The sequence below is a fragment of the Phaethon lepturus genome, unplaced genomic scaffold (assembly GCF_000687285.1).
Source record: "Phaethon lepturus isolate BGI_N335 unplaced genomic scaffold, ASM68728v1 scaffold21111, whole genome shotgun sequence".
NCBI lineage: Eukaryota > Metazoa > Chordata > Aves > Phaethontiformes > Phaethontidae > Phaethon > Phaethon lepturus.
Window position 1 is genome coordinate 36,310 of NW_010520155.1, and position 20,846 is coordinate 57,155.

Below are 20,846 nucleotides of genomic sequence, written 5' to 3' on the forward strand. Positions count from 1 at the left end.
ATATATCAAAGGAAACAGACATTTTGCAAAACCAACCAACCTATGTAGATGTATGCTACACCTCTGAATGACGCTGAGGTCAATGCAAAACACGTCGCTCCCCTTCTCTCTCCCCAGAAGTATATTTAGTTATATAAACATACAGATATTGATTTTAAAAATATGTAATTACTCTGAACTCACTTTTCTACATTGATTGTGTTGCTGTGTCCCTTTAAGGCAGAGTGGCACTGACAGAAGACTGCAGCCAGCCATCATTTGAAGGACTAGAGTCATTCTCAGCCGGCCAGCATTTCTGCGTTAGCCAAATAATTTTCCAAAGTAAGTCTCATTTGCATTCAGAATGACCACGGGACTAGAGAACGCTGAAAGACCCGGAAAAAAAAAAAAAAAAAGATTCTCCGAAAGAAACAGTCATGCTTTGAGAATAACCCACTTTTTGAACCAAGACAAAGGTTTTTTCAAAGTTGCACAGAGACCTTATTCAGACACCAGTTTTCTAAGAGTTGAAATAAACTCACTCTTACCCCTCAGGCCCCGCAGCTCTCAGAAAGGACGAGAACACACACAAAGACAGCCCATCCAATATACCGCAAACATTACCCTAGTCTAAGCAATTGGTCAGATTTGTGCAGACTTGGCACCAAAGGCCAATTTTAAACTTGATTCCTCATTTCCATGTTGGAGCTCTTTTTCCCGGGTTACCTGTCAGCACAGTTGCCTTTCTGAAGCGATGCGCCGGGTGAGGTAACATCTTCTACTCCACCAGCTGCTGATCTACCCCGTGGCCCTTGGGAGCACATGCCCCAGCGTGCTGCAGGACCGTAGCTCCTGTGCAGACCCTCGCTATAACCCCTGAAGACCCTATTCTCATCAGGCAGAGGACCCGAAATACATCCGTATCGGGATATCTTCCTTCCTTTCCCAAGGGTATGGGCAAGATGCCTTGTACGTGGTGGCACTTGCTTCAAGCCTTGCGAGAGTTGAACCTGCTGTTTTCAAGGGCGGGCGCTTAAGAAGTGGAGGATCCCATCACAGGACTCGGAAATACTCTACTCACCTCTTCTTCTGCTTCCGTTTTGTGGTACAGAGAGCCTCGGTCCCCAACACCCAGCTCCTAACCACACACACCACCAAGCCAAGTCTGAATCTGAAGCTTACCTGATCCTTCTCAGGCTTGTCAGAGATGTCATTCAGGCTGGTGGAAGTCAGGTTTCTGTGGGCCATGGCTGGGCTGCCTGTAAGAACAATGTTGATACCAGTTAAAGCACTTGTTTCGATGCAGGCAGAAGGAGACAGAGGCTCAGGCTACAGCAACACCTTTCCTTGCACAAGGGAGGTTGATGTGGGGAATTTAAGACCCTGACAGGCTGCTTTCCATGACTTTCCGTGGCACGTGGGGTATTAAGATGCTAACGCTTCACCGTCTTTGACCCACAGCGTTCGCGTGACTCTTAGGACAGCAAAAGAGTCTAAGGACTTGCTCTTGCTCATCCAAAGACTCCCACTTTGGACGTCCAAAGCTCGTCCAAGGACTCCCACTTGCCCGTGGGAGAAGCAGCGAAGCAGCAATGGGCTGCTGACACTGATGCTGCTGGGTCACCCAGGACCCAGTCATAAACCCATCCCTCAGCAGGGCTGGGACCCCCATGGTCTCTCCGACCTGCAAACCCCTCGCCTTAGCTCTCCTATGTAGATGACATCTGCCCTACGCTCCTCAGCATCCCAGACCTTGGTAGGCAGCCCACGCAGCGAGGGAGGTTGGCAGCTCCTGGTCCTTCCGAACAGCCAATAACAAAAATCTACCTTTCCTCAAGCAAGCTCACGAACCTTAAGCATTTTTCCGATTAAAACGACGTGTGCGCTGCGTCGATAGGCCAAAAGTCACCCATTCCTGACGCCAGATACCCCAAAGACATGAAGAAACCCCCTAGAACTGAAGAGCTGCAGCAGTTCACCTCCATTCCTTTTCCACAGACCAACTGCTTGTCTGTAAACCTCACATGCTGCCATTCAAGCACTGTAAAACAGCTAGGAAGGAGCTGCTTGCTCCCTTATGGACTCCTTATCCTACTTATTCTTGTGTTCTCAGCGACTAGCAGAACATAATGGGAATAGTTCTAAAGCACTTGGAAAAAAGCACCATGATTTCAGAATTCAGTTCTACAGTCCCACTAAAAGCATTTGTAGTTAAAACTGAAGAAACCCAGAAACAGCCATAATTGTAAAAGAAGAAAAATAATTTAATTTAAAAAAAAAAAAAAAAAAGACAGACTCCTGGGATGGATACAGTATCATAAACCGCAGTGGTCAGTACACATTATTTTAATTATTCTGAAATTTTCCCTTCCCTTCTCACCCACGCTCGCAGGAATCAGAAGCATAGCAACAGGAGCCGTTATCACAGAGTTTCTGACCACGAACAGAACTGGAAAGACAGAAAATACTCAAAAAGAAATGGCACTGAGGCACATTTCCCAACTTAGACTGTGGTTCGTGACAATATTGATTACACTTACGCTTTGATATTCATATCAAAATCAAAGTCCAAGTTTTCAGTATTCATCAGCTCCCAGTGCAAACAGGCACTATAAGAAATCAGCATATGGAGGAGGAAAAAAAAATAAAATAAAAGAAGAGTGGGAAGAAAAAGATCTGGACTCCCAGAGTTGGGTTTTCTTTACAACATATTCAACGTATGTGGAGACGGGCTTAAAGCGTTCTTTCTTAAGAGCCGCCTGGAATCGCAGCGTACCCGCTGTGTCTTACTGCCACAGCTAGGAACGCCGACACGGCAAAAGCCAAGCACGGTTAGATAAATTAGGTATTATCAAAGGGGGATCCCCAGCTTTTCCTCTTCCTGCGAGCCAGATTTAAGACCCCATCTATCTCTACAAGTGAGAAACGCCATTTGGAAGACTAGTTGAAGCTACGCATATTTAGTAACCATTCTCCTAATTAATTATTAGCAAGCCAGACTTAGATATGTCTAGAAATTTTGACTGGATGTTTGATATGAATCTGTAGGTAAGAGATAAACACAAAACAGGAAAGAAGTGATCAAACTTGCTCACGCTGCGTCTGTTAGACGGTCTAGACATCACTTTGTTCACGGTTCCTTCTGTGATATGAATTTTTAATAAAAATTTCTGTGTGGCAAAAAGCAAAGCCGGACAACAAAACTCAAAATAAACCCAGGTTATTCTAATCCTGAAGCCATTATTGAAACCCAGGGCTCCTTTTTCTTGTGTGGTGCAATTAAGTATCCTTTAAAGGCTGCACAGACACTGCCAATTCTAGGAAATCTTTGACAAGTATATAATGCACCCATAAATTAAAATGAAAGATTGAAGCTCGATGCAGAGATACAGGCGGCTGCTTTGCAAGTCTGAGCCAATAATACCAAAAGAAGAATTGGAGAAGCACTTTCTTTAAAATGCGAAGCTTGTTCACGCCAATAACTGGTGTCGCGCAGCTCAGCGCGTCAAAGCAAAGTTTCTATCGGTTTCTATCACCTGAGCGCTACCAAGTGAGAGAAATTAAACAAGAAAGTCTTCGGCAGAGTTAAACAGATCTGGAGACGTTCGAAGACCTGCAGAGATGGGAAGACGGGTGGGCTGCGCGCAGAGCTGGGTATCCCGCGCCGCCCACCTGCCCGAGGGCGCTTCATGGGTTCGGGAGATCGATCTCCTCTTGTTCAAGCTCTACCATGAGAACTCCGAGTCCTGGCATGGCTCTTGACTCCAGCTGAGAAGGAACCAAGTACAGCTTCCAAAAAGCGTTGAGCAAGGTAGAAAATACTAATGATTTTATACGGTGGTTTAATGCTGTTTCAGTGTGTTTTATTCACAAGGGCTGCACTCCGAAGAAAGGCATCTACTGAAGGTCCCCCTTCCTTTTCTGCAGACTGCTCTAGCAGTTTTCCACATTTCTAGGTCCCGTTCCACAGTGAACAGACTTAAATCAGGGCCACAGCTTTCACGGCTGGTATTTTTCCAGCTTACAACATCCGTTTTCTTTGTTTATTAGATTTCCAAGGCTGAATGTTTCTTAGGAGGTAATTACCCTTCTTTCTAGAGGAAGCGGCTAATGACTTTATCGCCTCTTGCTAGCAGCCTCTTTCTCCCAACATGATCAACATAACCAGATCAAACTCACAGCAGCTCTTCTCAAGGCATCCCATGTTTATTCCAGACCTGGACAGACCCATGCACCAAAACACTTGCCTGCCTCTTCCAGTCGTACCCCTCGATTTAATAAATACCACTCTTCCCTACAAACATGACCTTGACCATACTCTAAAGCCATCACAACTACAGCAGCACTACTACTGCAGGGCTGATCAAGGACAAGTGCACGGACCCTAGACGTGAGGGACATCCCCCTCCTGCCCATAAATTCCTCGCCGGCAATTCAGCACCGCTCTGGTATTTTCTCTACAGAAACCGCTCGTGTGACAGCACTCCTGTTCAGTCAGCGACAGAGCTCCTACCAGGAAGGAGGACCTGAGCCTGAGAAGAAAGCAAGCCTGCACCTGCACTCGTTCCTGCGAGTTATCCCCACAAAGAGCCGCCAGCACGTTCACCGTAGCTCCGACTACTTGGCACAACACACAGACCTTATTCACTCCCTCTTTCCGTCATCAGACTGGCCTTGCATTAAGAGATCTGAGCACCAAAACTTTACAAGGTACTCTTTGTTCTTTGGAGGCAGAAAGCGACTCATAATCCCCATTTAAATTCGGCTCTCACAGGCTAAGGTGATTCGTATCTCCATTTCCTTGCGAGAAACTTCACACTTCATGCTGACAGTCGGAACCTCCCGAGCATGCAATATGACTGTTCTCCCCTGAAGTCTGTGTCTGTGCATACCATCTTTTGAAGATGCCTTGCAAAGTCCTCAAGTTCAGACTAGCCCCGCTCAGCACTGACGATCTCTGGAACACAGACTGGAAACCACAAGCTTCACCTTTAACCAGATTTGCTGACCTAAGCAACTTGACAGTATCCCAGCCTGCGTTTAGAAGTTTTCCCCAAATCCCTAAATGAAGAATTTATCCTGACTGCCAAGAAAAGTCACTAACAGCAGAAAAACGCTCCTAGAAATGCAAGATGCAACATCTGCAACGTTGGCTCAAAAGCCATTTGGCTTTGGGACACTGTGGCCCAAATCTGTACAGCCTAAATGCCTTTTGACTCGGGTTCCTAATGGTTGTGCACCTTCGAAGACCCAAAGCCAGGAAGGACATGTCCAACACTCATTTTTTGATGTTCGTATAACAAGCCTGCTCGCAGGAGCAACTCTCCACAGCAGGCTCAACCATTGGGAGGCTACAGTGCCACAAGGTCGTCTCGGTCTCTGGGAGAGGCCTAGCAGCACCACTTCTGAGAAAGACCTGAAAGGAGGGGAGGGAAAAAACCAACCTTAAAAACTTGGGAGTGCTTGGGCGAGCAGCTTCTCTGAACGGTGAGGAAATACAGGAGCAGAAGGGAGCAGCAAGCCTCTCAGCCTACAGGCTCTCCAGAGCCTCGAACAAAGCAACGGAGTAAAAAGTTTCTGCTGCCGAGACCTCAGCCAGAGACCTCGGCGCGCAATGTTCGCCCTTACGCAGTTTGCTAGCCAGGGATCGTTTCCCGATTCAGGCCTAACTTCCATGACCGCCCCTCCGGCAAAGGCGATGCGAGCCCTTCCTTGGCTGCGCTCCACCAAGTCCTGGGGCAAGAAGTAAGGCAGGCGCTCCCAGCCCCTCCAGGTTATTACCTCATTCCACTAATAGGCTCGATACCCATCTTTCACGGGGAATATCCTGAAATTCCGATTTCTGTAGAACGCTACAGCCTGTAAAGAAGGTCCCTGTGGCATCAGTGCAACGAGCGGTGCCTTTCGGGGGAACGGCACGCTCCTGCGATCAGCAAGGCTCCCCATGAGTAGGGGATCATCAGAGAGAAGCAGGGGCTGAGAACCGGCCAGCTCATCACCGAGGGCGCCTGCTAGCTGTGTGACACAGGGAGCCCATCTCTGCATTTGATTTATATGGAAGTCAAAATATTTACGCTTGTTGCATTTATAATACCGCAGCGGTAGCAAGATGCATGAAGCCCTTTGAACGGCCAAAGGATACTCCAATGGCTGACAGAAGTGTCACTAGATGGCTTAGGAGGGAGACCACCGCCCGGAGGGGAGTGCAGGCTGACCTACCTGTTTCATCCCAGATGAAGGAAAAAAGCAAAACAGAGTGAAACAGAGCAGCGGGAGGGGACGGTGGGGGTAACACGGACAGCCAGAGCGGCAGCCATTCCGCAAGGAACACCTTTGCGGTCTTCCCACTGTTAACGCAGCAGCAAGCGTTAGGAGACCGGCTGGTGCGAGTAACCCGCTCCTCTTCCTCTCGTCTCCCCCAACCCGCCCGCCCACACCCCTGCCCGGACTTACTGAGCCATCCCACGCTGGGGCTGCGCTGCACTCGGATTTCATCATCCAACGTGCGGGTTGCCAGGCAGGGCACCGAGCTCTCGAGCGGGCTGCGAGCTTGTGCGGCGCAAGCAGGAGACAGTAGCAGCAGCAAAGAGGAGGAAGAGAGCAAAGGTGAAAAGTCAAAGAAAAAAAAAAAGAAGGCAAGAAAGAAACGCTGAAGCAATTGCACAAGCAAACCGGGCAGGAGACAGAGTGCTCGAACAGTCGCGGTTACACACAAGTGCACCTTTCTGCATAGTTCGGTGGCCAAAGTGGCGAGCCCACACATTTGCAGCACGACACCTCCTCCGTAGCTCCGCCTTTCAGTGTTCAGTTGGCAGGTCTGGAGCCAGTTTTCCATCCCCGGTGTCTAAAATTCGGGCACTTGAGAAGCGGATTTCAAGCGAGTGAGTAAGGCGGCTGCAGCGCTAGCTGTGCGGCGCAGTCCCCAGCTGCGGCGCGGTCAGTGAGAACGGCAGACACGCAGCGTTTCTGTAAAACCATCAGGTCACATCCCTGTCGGAGCCAACTTTGAGCATCCTGACCGCGTACGCACCCAGGCACACCCGTTCGGGCTTGGAAACGCGTGCCTTAGTCTGTGATGCTTCAAGTAACGCAAACGGCTAAACACGGCGGTGGGGTTTTTCCAAGCGTTCCTTGAAAAATTTCTCATTTCTGACTTAAACTTCCCTCCTCCTGCGCTGGTATTATTCAGCTGATGCCACCATTCAACTCTCTAAAGGGATGGAGGATGCAGGCTGTATGAAAAACACTTAACCGAATAAAGCTGAACCCTAACGTAGGATAAAAACCTTAGAGGAGGAAAGTTTTCAACCGTTGCTAGCTACCCTCCTCTGAGCGCACCAGCCAACGCGTCGCAGGCAGCCCGAAGCGTTATTTTAACTCAGCTGTTTCCAAACTACCCTGCTGTCAGCACAGCGAAGACAAAGAATGCTCAGGAGGGCTCTGGGCAGCACAGACACCACGCACACGGTGATGGGTGGCATGCCAGTATTTGTGGCGGTTAAACACTCACAAACACGTCACAGTCTTTCTGCACCTTTCCTGCAGCTTGGTTTTTAGCACGATCCGACCCCTTCTCGTCGACGCTTTTGCTAACGGCTCTCCCAGGTGTTCTATCATACAAAATGCCAAAAATGCACAGCAAACGTCGCCAGCCGAGCAGTGGTAAGGCACCGCAGGCACCCGCGTAAGGAACGGTGAGCGCGGTTCTCGTTTTATACCGCGGCGAACCCCGCGTTACAACCCAAAGGTGTGCCAGCCCGGCGAGGATGCTGGCGGGCTGCTAGCGTATACATTATTTATTGCGGGGCTTCACGTCAAGTGCTGTACCCTGTGCCAGCAAAGGACACAAAGAACTCTTAGAAAGCCAGTCGACAAAGCAAGACACACAAAAAACCTGTCAAAAAAGCCCCGCAGGAGCTCAACTGAAATGTAAAATCGCAATGTCCTCATTGAACACTTCATACAGCTCAGTGTTCTACCAACGAAAGAAATGAAAAGGGCGGTGTCTGTGTAAGCTTTGAGTAATTACTTGGTACAGCTTTGCTCAGCTTTTTGATAATTATCTTTTTCCTGCCGAATGGACAGCAAAGGAGTGCCTTGATTTATCCTCCTCCGTCCTATGTCACACAAGGAATTACCACCTTTTGCCCAGTTTCCCAAGAGCAAAAGGATTTCGGAGAAAACATCCTCCCGCAAGCAGGATCCAAATATCCGTCTTTACGACACAGCAACGAATACAAGGCATCCAGCGCACACCTTTGCCGCTCAGAAGTTCCGTGTCTCTGCCAGTCTGATGGCTACCGAGCCTTCTCTTCAGAAAGAGCAGTGAGATGAAAGGGAGGATGACCCTGCTGCCAGAGCCACCGTCAGCCCTGGTGAGGAGTGCGACGGCGGAGGCAGCCGCTGGGGACGCTCGGGGAGCAGCCGGGGCAATGGGGGCCGGGAGGTTAAATCGGCATTTCTTCGGTTGCTGAATTTTGAAATGCTTTTCGTACAACTGCACAGGGCTCGGCCACCTCAGAAGAGGGAAAAAAGCCACAGCAATAGCCACAGGCTGGGGCGCTTTATAGAGAAGTCCCCAGCGATACGCAAGGGCGTGAAAATACACTCCTTGTCACAGGCAAAGTCTGAGCAACTCCTGCTCATTTACCTTTTTTCCTGCTTTACGCATAAAGAATATCCTAGGACACATTCAGAAGTTTGAATTATATTAAACGTAATACCGGAAGAGGAGTTTATACAAGCTTAGTGTGAAGGCACAGAAGATTTTAGAGTCCCTAAGACTTAAGTTATTTAAGCGCGCTGAAGGAAGCGAGACACGGGCACCTCGGTATCGCTGAGAACCACGGCCCAGGGGACACTTCCAGATTTCAGATCTAACAAATACCCTTGAAGAAATCGGTCATTATTTAATTTGTGTTTTAAGCCTAACTGCTCTGACCAAAAAAAAAAAAAAAAAAAAAAAAAAAAAAAGGAAAAAAAAAAAAAGGGAAAATCATGGGCAGAATCCCTGCTAATGACATTATGCTAAAGTGTTTCCTAAAGAAATGCTTCTCAAAGTAGTTTAATACAATTAGGTACCTATCAAAGTCATAGCTTCCAAATCAATCGTGACTGCCCAGTAAGAGCCAGTAAGTTGCACAATATATTTACACACAACCTACAGCAGGGCCCGGTTCCGCTTCAGGAGCGATCATTTCATTAACGGCCCTTAATGAACGCACAATAACCGTGTCCATTAAACGAGCAGGGCGCTCCGTAGTTTACATCAACGTGTTCTGTGGGTAAACTAGAGATGAGAAGTTCCCCCTTTTAACAACGGCGGTAAATGTCAGTCGAGCAGAAAACAAAGCTGCTTCCCAAATACACCAGCCCGTAAACCTGCTGTGCCGAGGCGAGAAGTAAGCGATGCACCGAGGGGCTGCCGTTCTCGGGAGCCTGGCGGCAGCATCAATATTGAATGAACGTTTCACGGACGCCGAAATGAAAGGTAGATGCTGATGAAAGGAAACACCTACCTGGAAAGAAACTCTAGGGAAATTCATGAGCGCTTGGGGCTGATGGCACTTCCATTACTGTGATTAGCTGTTTTGGGAGACAGCCACACTCCTGTTGGCCTCATGAAATTTTCAGCTGTCTAAAGGACAAATTGTGCCTTTGGAAGCACATGACAGGCACTCATTGAATTCCTGGGAGCATGGTATAACTTGATAAAATACACTCTGGAGTTACCTTTCATTAAGCTGTAAATAATAAATAACAGCAACAACTATTTGTGAAGTATTTCCCTTTGTATGGAAGTCTCTCTCCTCTTAAGTCTCAATGCACTTGAACTGTCATGGAACATAGCGCATTAGATATTCTCATAACACATAAACATCCCAGGTGAGGAAACAGAGGCAAAATAACATGAAAGGAGTGGCTGAGGGAACTGGGGGTGTTCAGGCTGGAGAAGAGGAGGCTGAGGGGAGACCTTATCGCTCTCTGCAACTACCTGAAAGGGGGTTGTGGTGAGGTGGGGGTTGGTCTCCCAAGGAATTAGCGATAGGATGAGAGGAAATGGCCTCAAGTTGTGCCAGGGGAGGTTTAGACTGGATATATGGAAAAATCTCTTTACTGAGAGAGCGGTCAAACACTGGCACAGGCTGCCCAGGGAGGTGGTGGAGTCATCGTCACGGGGAGTGTTCAAAAGACGTGTGGACGTGGCACTTTCGGAGAATGGTTTAGTGGGCACGGTGGTGTTGGGCTGATGGTTGGACCTGATGATCTTAAAGGCCTTTTCCAACCTTAATCATTCTGTGATTCTGTGTGGCTGAAGGTCAGCCAGCGGGCTAAGCGAAGCCAAGAAAGAATTTCTCGAGAATCAGTCCATCTGAGACAGGACCCACACAGCCCCTTCAAACAAGAAAAAGAAATTAATGAAAGCCCAAGTCACCTAGGGTCTGTGTAAAGGATGCCCTTAGCCATGAAAAATAAGCAGGGGCTGGAGCAAGGACTTAGACAGACACCCTTTGTCAGCATCATCCTCCCAGGACAAGCATGCTATTATTTTCTCTTTAACCAGCCCTGAAAGCCTAGCTCGGTACAGCGAAGAGACCGGGCTTACCGTCTGAGGTATCGTTAAGTAAAGCACTGTGCATCATTTACCTTCAAACCTCCTCAGCAAGTTTTAATTTGCCTTTAACAGCCTGAGGTTTTGATGGCTCCTCAAGGAATGGCTTTAACTGCAGAAATGAGGAATTTGCCATTCACCAGCTGCTGAAAAAAAGAGGCGGCTGTTACAAGCATACCGTGCAGTAAAAATAGATGCCATGTAGAGGTGGAAGCTGTAAACAGAGCCCATTTTAACCCCTTCAGTAAGACTCTTGTTGTGTCCGAAGGAGGCACTAATCATAGCAATGCCATACAGTCTATCCTAAAGGATTCCTTTACATTTTTACACCTTAGCAACTCACGGAGACAGGCACTCAGAATAAAACACTAAGCTTGATGATTTGGTCAACCAGAAGAGAGGAAAAACGCGTATCGTTGCCCAAACACAGAGGCACTCCAAACAGCCAGGAGTTTAACCACTCGTCTCCCACACGATATGAGCGTGGTAAGGTCTGACTGCGGAATCACAAGCGTGCCGTGAGCCAGCCTGGAAACACCTCTGCGCGTTACCGTCACCCTCGGTGTCGCAGCGCCTACCCGCAGGAAAGGGGCTTGGGGCTGGAGCCAAGAACGGAGGGCATCCCCTACACACCCCGCACAGGGCGACGCGTGCTGAAGACGCGTCCCTCATGTTTTACCTCCCGTACAGCGTGGCCACAGTCCTGGACCCTTCTCCTCAAAGCAAACCTGTTCATCTTACCAAAGGTCCAGAAAGAGCAGTAGTCATGGAGGTGGTAACCGCTACCTATAGACACCAATGCAAATAACGCTTATGCATCTCACCTGCAACAGCCGTTTTCTTCTTGTCAGAGAAAGCAGGTGCCTCCCATACGAACAGCGGGGAGGACACAATGGAAAGCCCTAGAGCATGTGCTGCAAAGAACCTGATTTCTTAATCCCAGCTGAAGACAAACGCGAGCGACTCGTCAGGTGCCCAGTCCTGCCGCAACGGAGGCATCCTCCAGGGATGCGAGATGCCTGGCCGATTTAAGGGCAAAACACTGAGGCACCTACAGATTTCATGCCCGAGGCTAATGGGAAATGAGCAGGGGGGCTTGAGGAGCAACAGTTTAGCTAGAGCTCCTGAACAACACCTCTCTCGGATCGGGCCCCCCGCAGGCACTCCTACCCCTGGGTATTACCCCATTAGCTAGGTGTCCGCTCAAGGCGTGGGGGAATTTGCAGGCCAAAAGCAAAGCCTGGAGATGCCCAGGAGAACCTTCCTCCTCCCTGCGGTGTGCTCTGGAAGAGGCTCCCCGGTCTTCAGCAGGCACCAACCGCCTTATCTGGCCACGCTGAGCTCCTTCCCCAGAACTGGGATTTCTTTACAGTGCTTTCCAAAGCCCAGCCCCTCTCCCTGCTCCGTTGGACTCCTGCAGGGACATTCACCGAAAAGCTGCACGCTCAGGACACTGCCTTGACTCACGTCACTGCGCCTTCGCGTTATTCGCTTAATCACTGTGTTATCAAGGCACCCGTACATGACAAGATGCATCATCAAGAGCAATAAATATTCTTCACATGCACATACACACCTGTTGCAAAAGCAAAGGATGATAAGAAGTAGGAAATATTAATGAAGTATGGCAATAGGTTAGGGAGAAACGTTAGGCTGAGTTTTAGAAGCAGAACGCAGAAAGCTAAGAGGCCTTAAACATAGCAAGGAGAATATTATCTCTTCGCTTGCTTTCATTTCTGGGTATTTTAAAATAGCGACTTTTAGACAAATTTCCAGACTGCAGCAGGAGGCAGTTGACAGAACTCCAAGACATGACAATAGGCTTAAACCTCCTCTTTTTTGATTACCGCTAGTAAGAAGACAGCAAGCCTCAATGCACGGGTACGTACAGAGTCACTGCCAAGGCCTCTGTAGCTGCCTGCGTCCACGCGCGCCCACACGGTTATAGACACCACTATAAACATGGCACAATCTATTACACCGTTCTTAGAGAGCGAGCGAGCTACATTCACATATACACCACAGAACAATTTTAGGATGAATAAAGCAAGATGGAAATCAGCTTTACCCACACTGGACAATGATTGCATGGCAATAAAGTGCAAGCTAGGCGTTACTATCACGTAATTTTTGATTAAGAGTGCCACCGACACCATCTGCCACGGAAACTGAACGCACACGAACGCTTCGTCTCTGCCCAAACTTTTCAGATGATCGGCCTTGTAGGTTCAGGCACGCTTGGAGTTTTTTGTAAATCTCTCTTTCCTATCGTCGTTCCTACGCCATCTCCTACGCGCCAGCTGCGAGCGCATCTCTCTGCCTTCCCCTGTGCCTCCTGCTCCCTGCCTGCCACCTCCCCTCCTCTCCCACTCAGTCCAGTGAAGATACGGTTAGAGCGATGTGCCACGGCCAAAGCAGCCTTCAGAGCCCACCACTGACGTGCTATCAGTACGGGTCTCGCTACGCTAATCGTGGGTTAGGAAAGCATTGTCAAGGCAACGCAGTTAGTTGTCGGCGGGCAAGTTTGGTGGGTTGCTTGAAAAGGGAAGGCTATAGCCAGTTAGCCTCTGCATTACCATTATCGGGGTTGGTAAACATCCTACTTGCACTGGAGACGGTCTTTCCAATGTCAGCCAGGGAGCGCAGGTTGGATTTCTTGGTCTGGTGCCGGTGCTTCCTGAGCAGCGTGTAGGTGACTTTGTCCTTCAGTTCCGATTTCAAAAGCCCCGTCTCGATCTGATTGTCAACGATCATTTCTGTCGCAGGCAAAGAAAGGGGCGAGGGAGAGGAGAGGATGGTTAATCACAACGCACAAAACTCAGCTGCGTGGAGGGAGAGCAGGGGGAGAGGGACGGATCACTTCCAGCCTACCTTTCTGAAGGCTTTCCCTCGCACCTCAAAACCACCACCTGATTTCGCCATTTTAACGGGAACCTCTTTCAGACATTTCTTTGGAAATGAAACAGAAGCATTTCCACGCAGCAAAACCCATCAGCCGCCGACGCGTACCTACTGCACCGAGACTCCCTTCTGTTACTTCCGTACACGCCACTGAGCCTATTTCAAATCAACCGTACCCAGGATAAGATGGTTCTCAGTTCAGAAAGGGAATCTGCCCTCACCCTGTATTTTTGTGAAGAAGCTACAGCCACGCTGCAAGTTCCAGTACGCTCCCAAAAAACCCATGGTAAGACTTCTACTGGATTCAACAAGGCCTGAGTTCACCTCGCAGGCCCCCAGTAAAAACTCATCTAATGATAGGAAAAAGTCCTGGGGATGAGTAACTAATTAAATCACTCACTCTCAGAACTGAAGTGAAATGATGGCAACTACAAAAGGCAGAACTTGCTCCAATTGTCACAGGACGCATTACGCAGCTTTGCCTTGAACTGAATCACCAGGCAAAGAGGCTGCCAGCCCGCTGCAGAGACTGCTCACTTTCCATCAGCGCTCCCCTTTCTGCTCCCCTATCCCAGAGGAGAAAGAAAAAAAAAAGGTAGCCCGATTTATTAAGAATCTCTACTGTGCATTAAATCTCACATTAAGTTGTTCCCTTGATTACTTCAGTTAACGCGCTGTCCCCCAAGGGAAAGTGGCAGCTCTTATTTGTCTACCGGGAACTTTTATTTGGGCTAATAATAAAAGTTATGGGAGGGGGGAGGCAGAACACGCATCACATTTGCTAACTCGGTGAGTCAGACAAAGTCCTCCTCCGTGTTCATGGCCCTTCAAATCACTAGGGAAGAAGCCTAGTTCTTCCACCCAAACGCAGAAAGGACGATTATACGCATGTAGGTATGGCTCCACGAAATGTTTGGCAAAAGCTTTCTTTTTGTAAAGTGCCATTTTTCTGTAAGCTTTTGTCGCTCATAATTTTTCTTAGTGATTTTTGGTATACTTCCTTCAGGACAACACGTCTGTCTTCATCAAGTTTATCCTTCTCCATCTGGCAAGCATCTCTTCCCTTCCGCGTTTCTGATATAACACACATCAACAAAGAGAGCTCTCTGAGTTCTTCCTTCCTGCGTGACAGCAACCAAGCGGTCACGATTAAATAATTCTGGAAACCAAGTCTGCAGGCTTCTTGGACATCCCTACCTATCTGATTAACGATGCGGACCAGCAAAAATACCCCACTCAGGACAGTGTTACAGCAACAGCAGCCACCGATGTGTAATTTCGTCTCCCAGGAATTAGATTTAATTTGGGCTTTGAAGAAGGATACTGAAGGTGCTATCTCAAAGTGACTTCAAAAGGAAATTTAGTATTTGAGGGTTAAAGGTTTGGACCGCTGACATCAGCTGCTACCTTCTGAAGCACGTTCAGCTTCAGCATAAAACTTCAGAGGGTTTTTTTTTTCCTTTTAAACTTTGCAAAGCTGCACATTTGGATACACAGACACGAAACCAAAGGAAGAGAAATGCCGACCTAAGCACCTGCAAAACTAAGCTCAAAACTCTGCAGATAACATCACAGCCAGTTTTTGTAATTCCAAGTCTTACAAAACTAATGCAACACCTGGTACTTGGTAATTTCTTGCGGGACAATTTTGAGCCTGGTTCCCAAGATTATAAATCAAAGCACTGAGATTTGTGGGGGGTTTATTTCATTTTGTTCTTCTACAACTTTTTAAATAAAGGCTTCTAAACTCAGCGTACTGGTTAAGTGTACCTCCACTGGACGGGTCACTTCTAAAATTTATTTTCGTACGTCTGCTCAGACGTCACGGGGAACATGATACAGCTCTCAGCAATGTCACCAAGTGTCATCCCAGGCCACGGCTAGTCTGACTGCAAAAAAATTGCCAACCCGTTGTGCAGAGTGAAGCATCAGCTGGTACCGCGGCTGCTCTTCGCCCTCCTGTGCGGGAGGGGAGAGCCCCGCCTGCCCTCCGTCGCCCACCCTGGGACCGCGTCCGAACGCAGCCCGCGGCCTGACCACGCGGGCCAAAACCTGCGGTCGCTCTGCACGGAGCGGTACCCGCCGGGTGTCTCTGCCCTGACAGAGCCAGCCTTCTGCACGCTACGTTTCTGGGAGAGAACGTGAACTAAGTGAGCGTGTGCCATTCCTTTCACACACACGCAGCGGTGTCTTGGGATCTAACTTAGGTGATGTACTTCAGGATCCAAAAGGTTCTACAAAATCACCAAAAAACAGTTCAAGGTAAGCACTGGTTATCACTGAAGTCGATTCTTCTGCTCTTCTTCGCGAATTGTGGAGAAGTCATCTCATTTATCTGTTCTCCTCCTCCATGTATTTTCTAGTTTTCCCCGTTATTCCTTGGTGGATTCTTTCTCGATTTTCCCCACTTAGAGAAAAAGCAGCGCTTTCTCGTTAAAACCGTCAGTGACACCACCATCAGGGTTAATACGAATTTGTAGGGAAGAGCTGAGGGAAGGAGCCAAGGCAGCTTTACTTACCCACCACCTGCGGGAGAGAAGAGGCCTCCATATCCAGCATTATTGAGCCTTTCTCTATACACGTCCTCAACTCGAACAAGCTGTGCAGGGACAAGGTGGCCACGTGAGGTTTGCTCCATCGCTCCCCACCTTGTTCTACCTTCTCCTCAAACTTGATCCACCTACGAGAGAGCAGAGCAACGAGACCGTGTTGAAGCGGTTGGCCCCGTGCAGACGCACGCCTCTGCAAGAAGCGAGACAGCTGAGCCGTCGCGGCGCACCGACAAGTTCAAGCGCACGCATTTTCCCACGCAGCTGCGAGGCCACGAACCCGTGATCAAGTTGCAAAGGCTTAATGAACTGGTATGTGTCAGCCGAGCGGCGATAATGCTCTGCCTGCTTGTAAACCGTCGCAAATGTGAGGTAAAACATGTTATCTTTAATCGCTTTCACCAAGACTTAAACTGTTTAACACCCTTTAGCTGATGTTTACTCCTGGCCAAGAGTACACAGGCAGCTTCAGTGACTCGGCTGAGAGCTGGTCATTGCCTCCCCGGTTTGCTCACCCAGTCCCTAACCCAACGCCACATCGAGGCAACCGCAACCGCGCGGCCGCCGCTTCGCCAGACCCGACCGAGAGCAAGTCAAGGTAACACCTTCACACTTCACTCATCACCCCCGAGAAGGGCTGAGCACCACAGCTCCACCGAAAGAGGATGGGGGCACAGGAAAAATAAAAATCAAAATCAGCATTTCTGGGAAGAAGGGGACTCGTATTCGAGTATTCAAATCCAGACAATAAAACTTGAAGATTTAAGCCACTGCCAAAACTCAGCGGCAGGGAGTAGAACTGCCCCATACCCAGCGGCTGGCGCGGGGCAGAGGGTGGAGGAGAGCAGCACGCCCCAAGCAAATCGGACGATGTTCCTAGCAGAACAAGTGAGCCGCCAGCGCAACAGACCCAAATGAAGGGGCTCGTTCTTTCCCTCCGCTCTCTAGCCGTTGTTTAATGATTTAAGTCGGTCTGCAAAAACCAGAAAGCTCATCTCCAGCTGAAGGTTAGAGCAAAGGTTAAGTCCTGTTCCGGGCAGAATACTCTTTACAGCCCTAAAACCACGCTGCAGCCCACCGCCGCCGCCAGGCTCGTCCCTGCCCTTGGCTCCGTCGCAGCCAGCCCCGTTGGACTTGGTGATTTTAAAGTTTTTTTCCAGCCTTAGTGGTTCTGCAGGGCTCAAGGAGGCGGTTTCACCTGGCTCGCACCTTCGCTGCGCCGGGAAAAGGAAAAAGAAACGCCACGGGCCCTTTTCCTTTCTCGCAGTGCCCAGCGATGGCTTTGGTAGAAGCTCGCCCTGCCCTTGGCTCCGTCGCAGCCAGCCCCGTTGGACTTGGTGATTTTAAAGTTTTTTTCCAGCCTTAGTGGTTCTGCAGGGCTCAAGGAGGAGGTTTCACCTGGCTCGCACCTTCGCTGCGCCGGGAAAAGGAAAAAGAAACGCCACGGGCCCTTTTCCTTTCTCGCAGTGCCCAGCGATGGCTTTGGTAGAAGCTCGGAGCGCAGGAGAAGGAAGGCGTTTTAATATCACCTAACGGCGAAGCAGAAGTGCCTTTCAGTCCTGCCTTGAGATACTCTTTTAATATATGTGGAAAATGAAAATTCCAGTGACTAATATAAGGGGATTATTAAGACAAAAACCACACACATAAAGGTAAGGGAAGCTCATAAATCGGTTCAAAAGAATATTATTAACACCAAGCGAAATTATTCTTAATCCTGAAAAAATGTATTACTGGAGGATTAATCAATTATGCTTTTCAATTGCAATAATCTCTTTTTGAGACTTTTCTTTTTTTTTAAAAAGCTGCTTTTTAACTCAAGCTAAAAGACTGAATTTGATCTGAAATTAATAAGGTTCTATTTAGTTCACAAAATCTAGGTATTTCCTAGGAGACCTAAAGGACTCGGGCAGCTGCAAACGTGGGAGTTTCAAAGGCGATACAGTACGTGCGACCGAGGTGCGGTTTACCCCACGACAGCATGAAGGCTGCAAGTTCCAAAGCGCTGGGCAGTGAAAGCGTATTATTCAGGACTATTGATATTTGCTTTCTGTTTACTTTTCTCACTACAATCCACCATACAAACACAATAAAATAAATATTAACTTGCAAACCCGTCTGAACTACCACCAGCTCTGTTCGGCGCGGTCCCTAGAATACCTCTTGGCCAAGGGAGCGTTCACACCCGTCCACTGCCATGGGAATTACCGACTGCGAGGTGCCTCCCAAACACCCTGAAGCAGCTTTAGATGCTTGGTTCTGAAGTCCCCTCTGAAGCCCTGAGGCACACCATCTCAAATCCTGTGTTCAGTTTTGGGCCCCTCACTGCAAGAAGGACGTTGAGGTGCTGGAGCGTGTCCAGAGAAGGGCAACGGAGCTGGTGAAGGGTCTGGAGCACAAGTCTTACGAGGAGCAGCTGAGGGAACTGGGGTTGTTCAGTCTGGAGAAGAGGAGGCTGAGGGGAGCCCTCCTCGCTCTCTAGAACTCCCTGAAAGGGGGTTGTGGCGAGGTGGGGGTTGGCCTCTTCTCCCAGGTAACCACTGACAGACCGAGAGGAAACGGCCTCAAGTTGTGCCAGGGGAGGTTTAGACTGGATATGAGGAAAAATTTCTTTACAAAGAGAGCAGTCATACATTGGCACAGGCTGCCCAGGGAGGTGGTGGAGTTACCATCACTGGGGGTGTTCAAAAAACGTGTGGACGTGGCACTTGGGGACACGGTTCAGTGGGCATGGTGGTGTTGGGTTAACAGTTGGACTTGATGATCTTAGAGGTCTTTTCCAACCTTAATAATTCTGTGATTCTATATTCTCCTTGTCTGCCAGCTGCACTTCGCTTGCAATACCTAGTGAACATTCCCACGACCACATTAGAGAAGCAGCAAGGTATGACATAAGACACCCACGTTCTGCTATGTCTCTTGGGCCGTGGAAACTACGCTGATGGCTCCAGCAAGGCTCTCCTGGCACTGGGAACTTCTGAGGTACCTACCAGCATTGTTGGCTCCAAAGGGCTGAGGCTCACGAGAAAAATCTGCCACCAGCGCACTTGGTTGCCTCCAGAATAACACCCTGCACTTCGAACGCCTGTCTGGAAGCCAACGGCATAGTCACTGTACACACACTGTGAAGACAGCTACTATCTCTGCTAACCAAGATGCAGGAGCCAATTTTTTTTTTTTCATTTTTAGAGCTTCAAAAAGGATTGTGTAAAAGGTGTGGTAATATTATAATGTGTAAAAGGGTGAAGGATATAAATGTGCTGCCTGACAGAGCTTGTATAATAAAAAAAGACCATAACAGAAGATTAAAAAAACCCTATCCGTTATTTCACAGTCCTTCCCTTCCTTTTCTCTGTAATCTCATAATCCTTCTACCATCTCCCTGCTTTGCAGAATGACAATCCCCACAGTATGGTGAACGCATCCTACTGTTCTGAGCCTCAAAATAGACCAGTGCCCTCCAGCTGCTTCAGGTCCTTCCTTTTCCCTAGTTTGCTCCGCATGCTGTAACTACCGCTGAAATACAAACGCTCACATTGTAGTGCAAAAACTTGTCCCTCTGCACCAGGTAAATCAACTACGAGCACCAACAAAACGAACGAGGAGCACCCAGTGACCCAAATCTTCAGGTTGTCTCTCAATAGTAATAAACCTTCCCTTTCACTGCTCTATTTCTAAGGCGTTTACAGGGCTCTTTCCTGTGTACGCTGAGGAGGTTGTCCCAGCGCAGCCCTTTACTGTGAACCACGGCCCAACGCCGTGATGTGCTAACAGGCAACAGGGCTGCGCAAAGCCGTATGACATCCGCAAGCCCGGGTCATGGGCTGACCTCACCTCCTGTCAGAAAGGTCACCTTTTTAGGGGACGCCTATAGCCCGTTTACAGCCCGTGGGATGCCACAGCGACAGCTGAGCTCACGTGAATCAAGCAGCAGGATGGGCAACTAAAGGTCCCCTTCTGGTGACCTTCATTAGCTTTAAGGTTCTCGCTAGAAGTTTTCCGTGACGCGTACCGGTTATTTTTCTATGGACCCAAACAGCTCCGGAAGGGACGGTATCACTGCTCAACCCTTTCAATACGCTCTTTCCTGACAGCTTCCACGCTCTCTCGAGTCTTAGAGCAAAGGGCCGCAGCGAGCCGCGCAGCTGGCAGCTCCTCCGCCCGCTGAAGCGCAGAGCTAGCCAGGTCCAGTTGGTAAGTCCGGCAGTAGGAACCGCTCCGTAGCTCGCAGCGGGCTTTGCTGCGCAAGATTCAGTCATTTCAGGAAGGTACTGAAAAATCCTGAGCAATCATACGCTACGCAAGATCACTATCAACAAAATAGCACGCAAGTCAGGAAGCTGGGCCAAGTTTAGGAATTACGCGGCGCCTCAACAGGGTGCTTGAAGCATGCAGAGTGTACATGTATCTTGAAAGCCAGAGAATTTGTGGACTTCTGGAAAACAGAGCTTCCCAATACTCATACTCTACAGGAGAGACCGAAGAGACTGCTCAGTAAGAAACAGCACACTCAGGTCTGAATCGTGAAAAAGCTGTAACAAACTGTCATTAAAACCCCTTCCCAAAGACCTGTGCACGGACAGAGGAAAGCATAATTTGCTGTAAAGAGCAGAGGTGGGCGGTACAGATGACAAAATGCAAGTACTGAACTAACGATAAGAGGGAAGAAAAGCAATAAAGGGAGAAAAGGATGACCAACAAGTCAAAGAGTAAAAGGTGAGAAGTCTTTAAATAGGTTCTCCAAGTGACCGAGAAGTAAAAATAAAGAAAGATAAGGGGTAAAGGGGGAGGCGGTGGAGCGGTTC

The 20,846-nt window shown here is 48.8% G+C and overlaps 1 protein-coding gene across 1 annotated transcript in view; it reads right to left on the reverse strand.

Annotated features, from left to right (window-relative positions):
• Nucleotides 1-20,846, reverse strand: part of SLC4A4 (solute carrier family 4 (sodium bicarbonate cotransporter), member 4) — a 123,323-nt gene that overhangs the window by 33,467 nt on the left and 69,010 nt on the right. The window contains exons 5-7 of the mRNA XM_010297313.1: nt 16,012-16,172; nt 13,168-13,347; nt 1,162-1,238 (exon numbers count right to left, since the gene is read on the reverse strand). Coding sequence (XP_010295615.1) covers nt 1,162-1,238; nt 13,168-13,347; nt 16,012-16,172 — 418 coding nt within the window. The remainder of the gene's footprint in view (nt 1-1,161; nt 1,239-13,167; nt 13,348-16,011; nt 16,173-20,846) is intronic.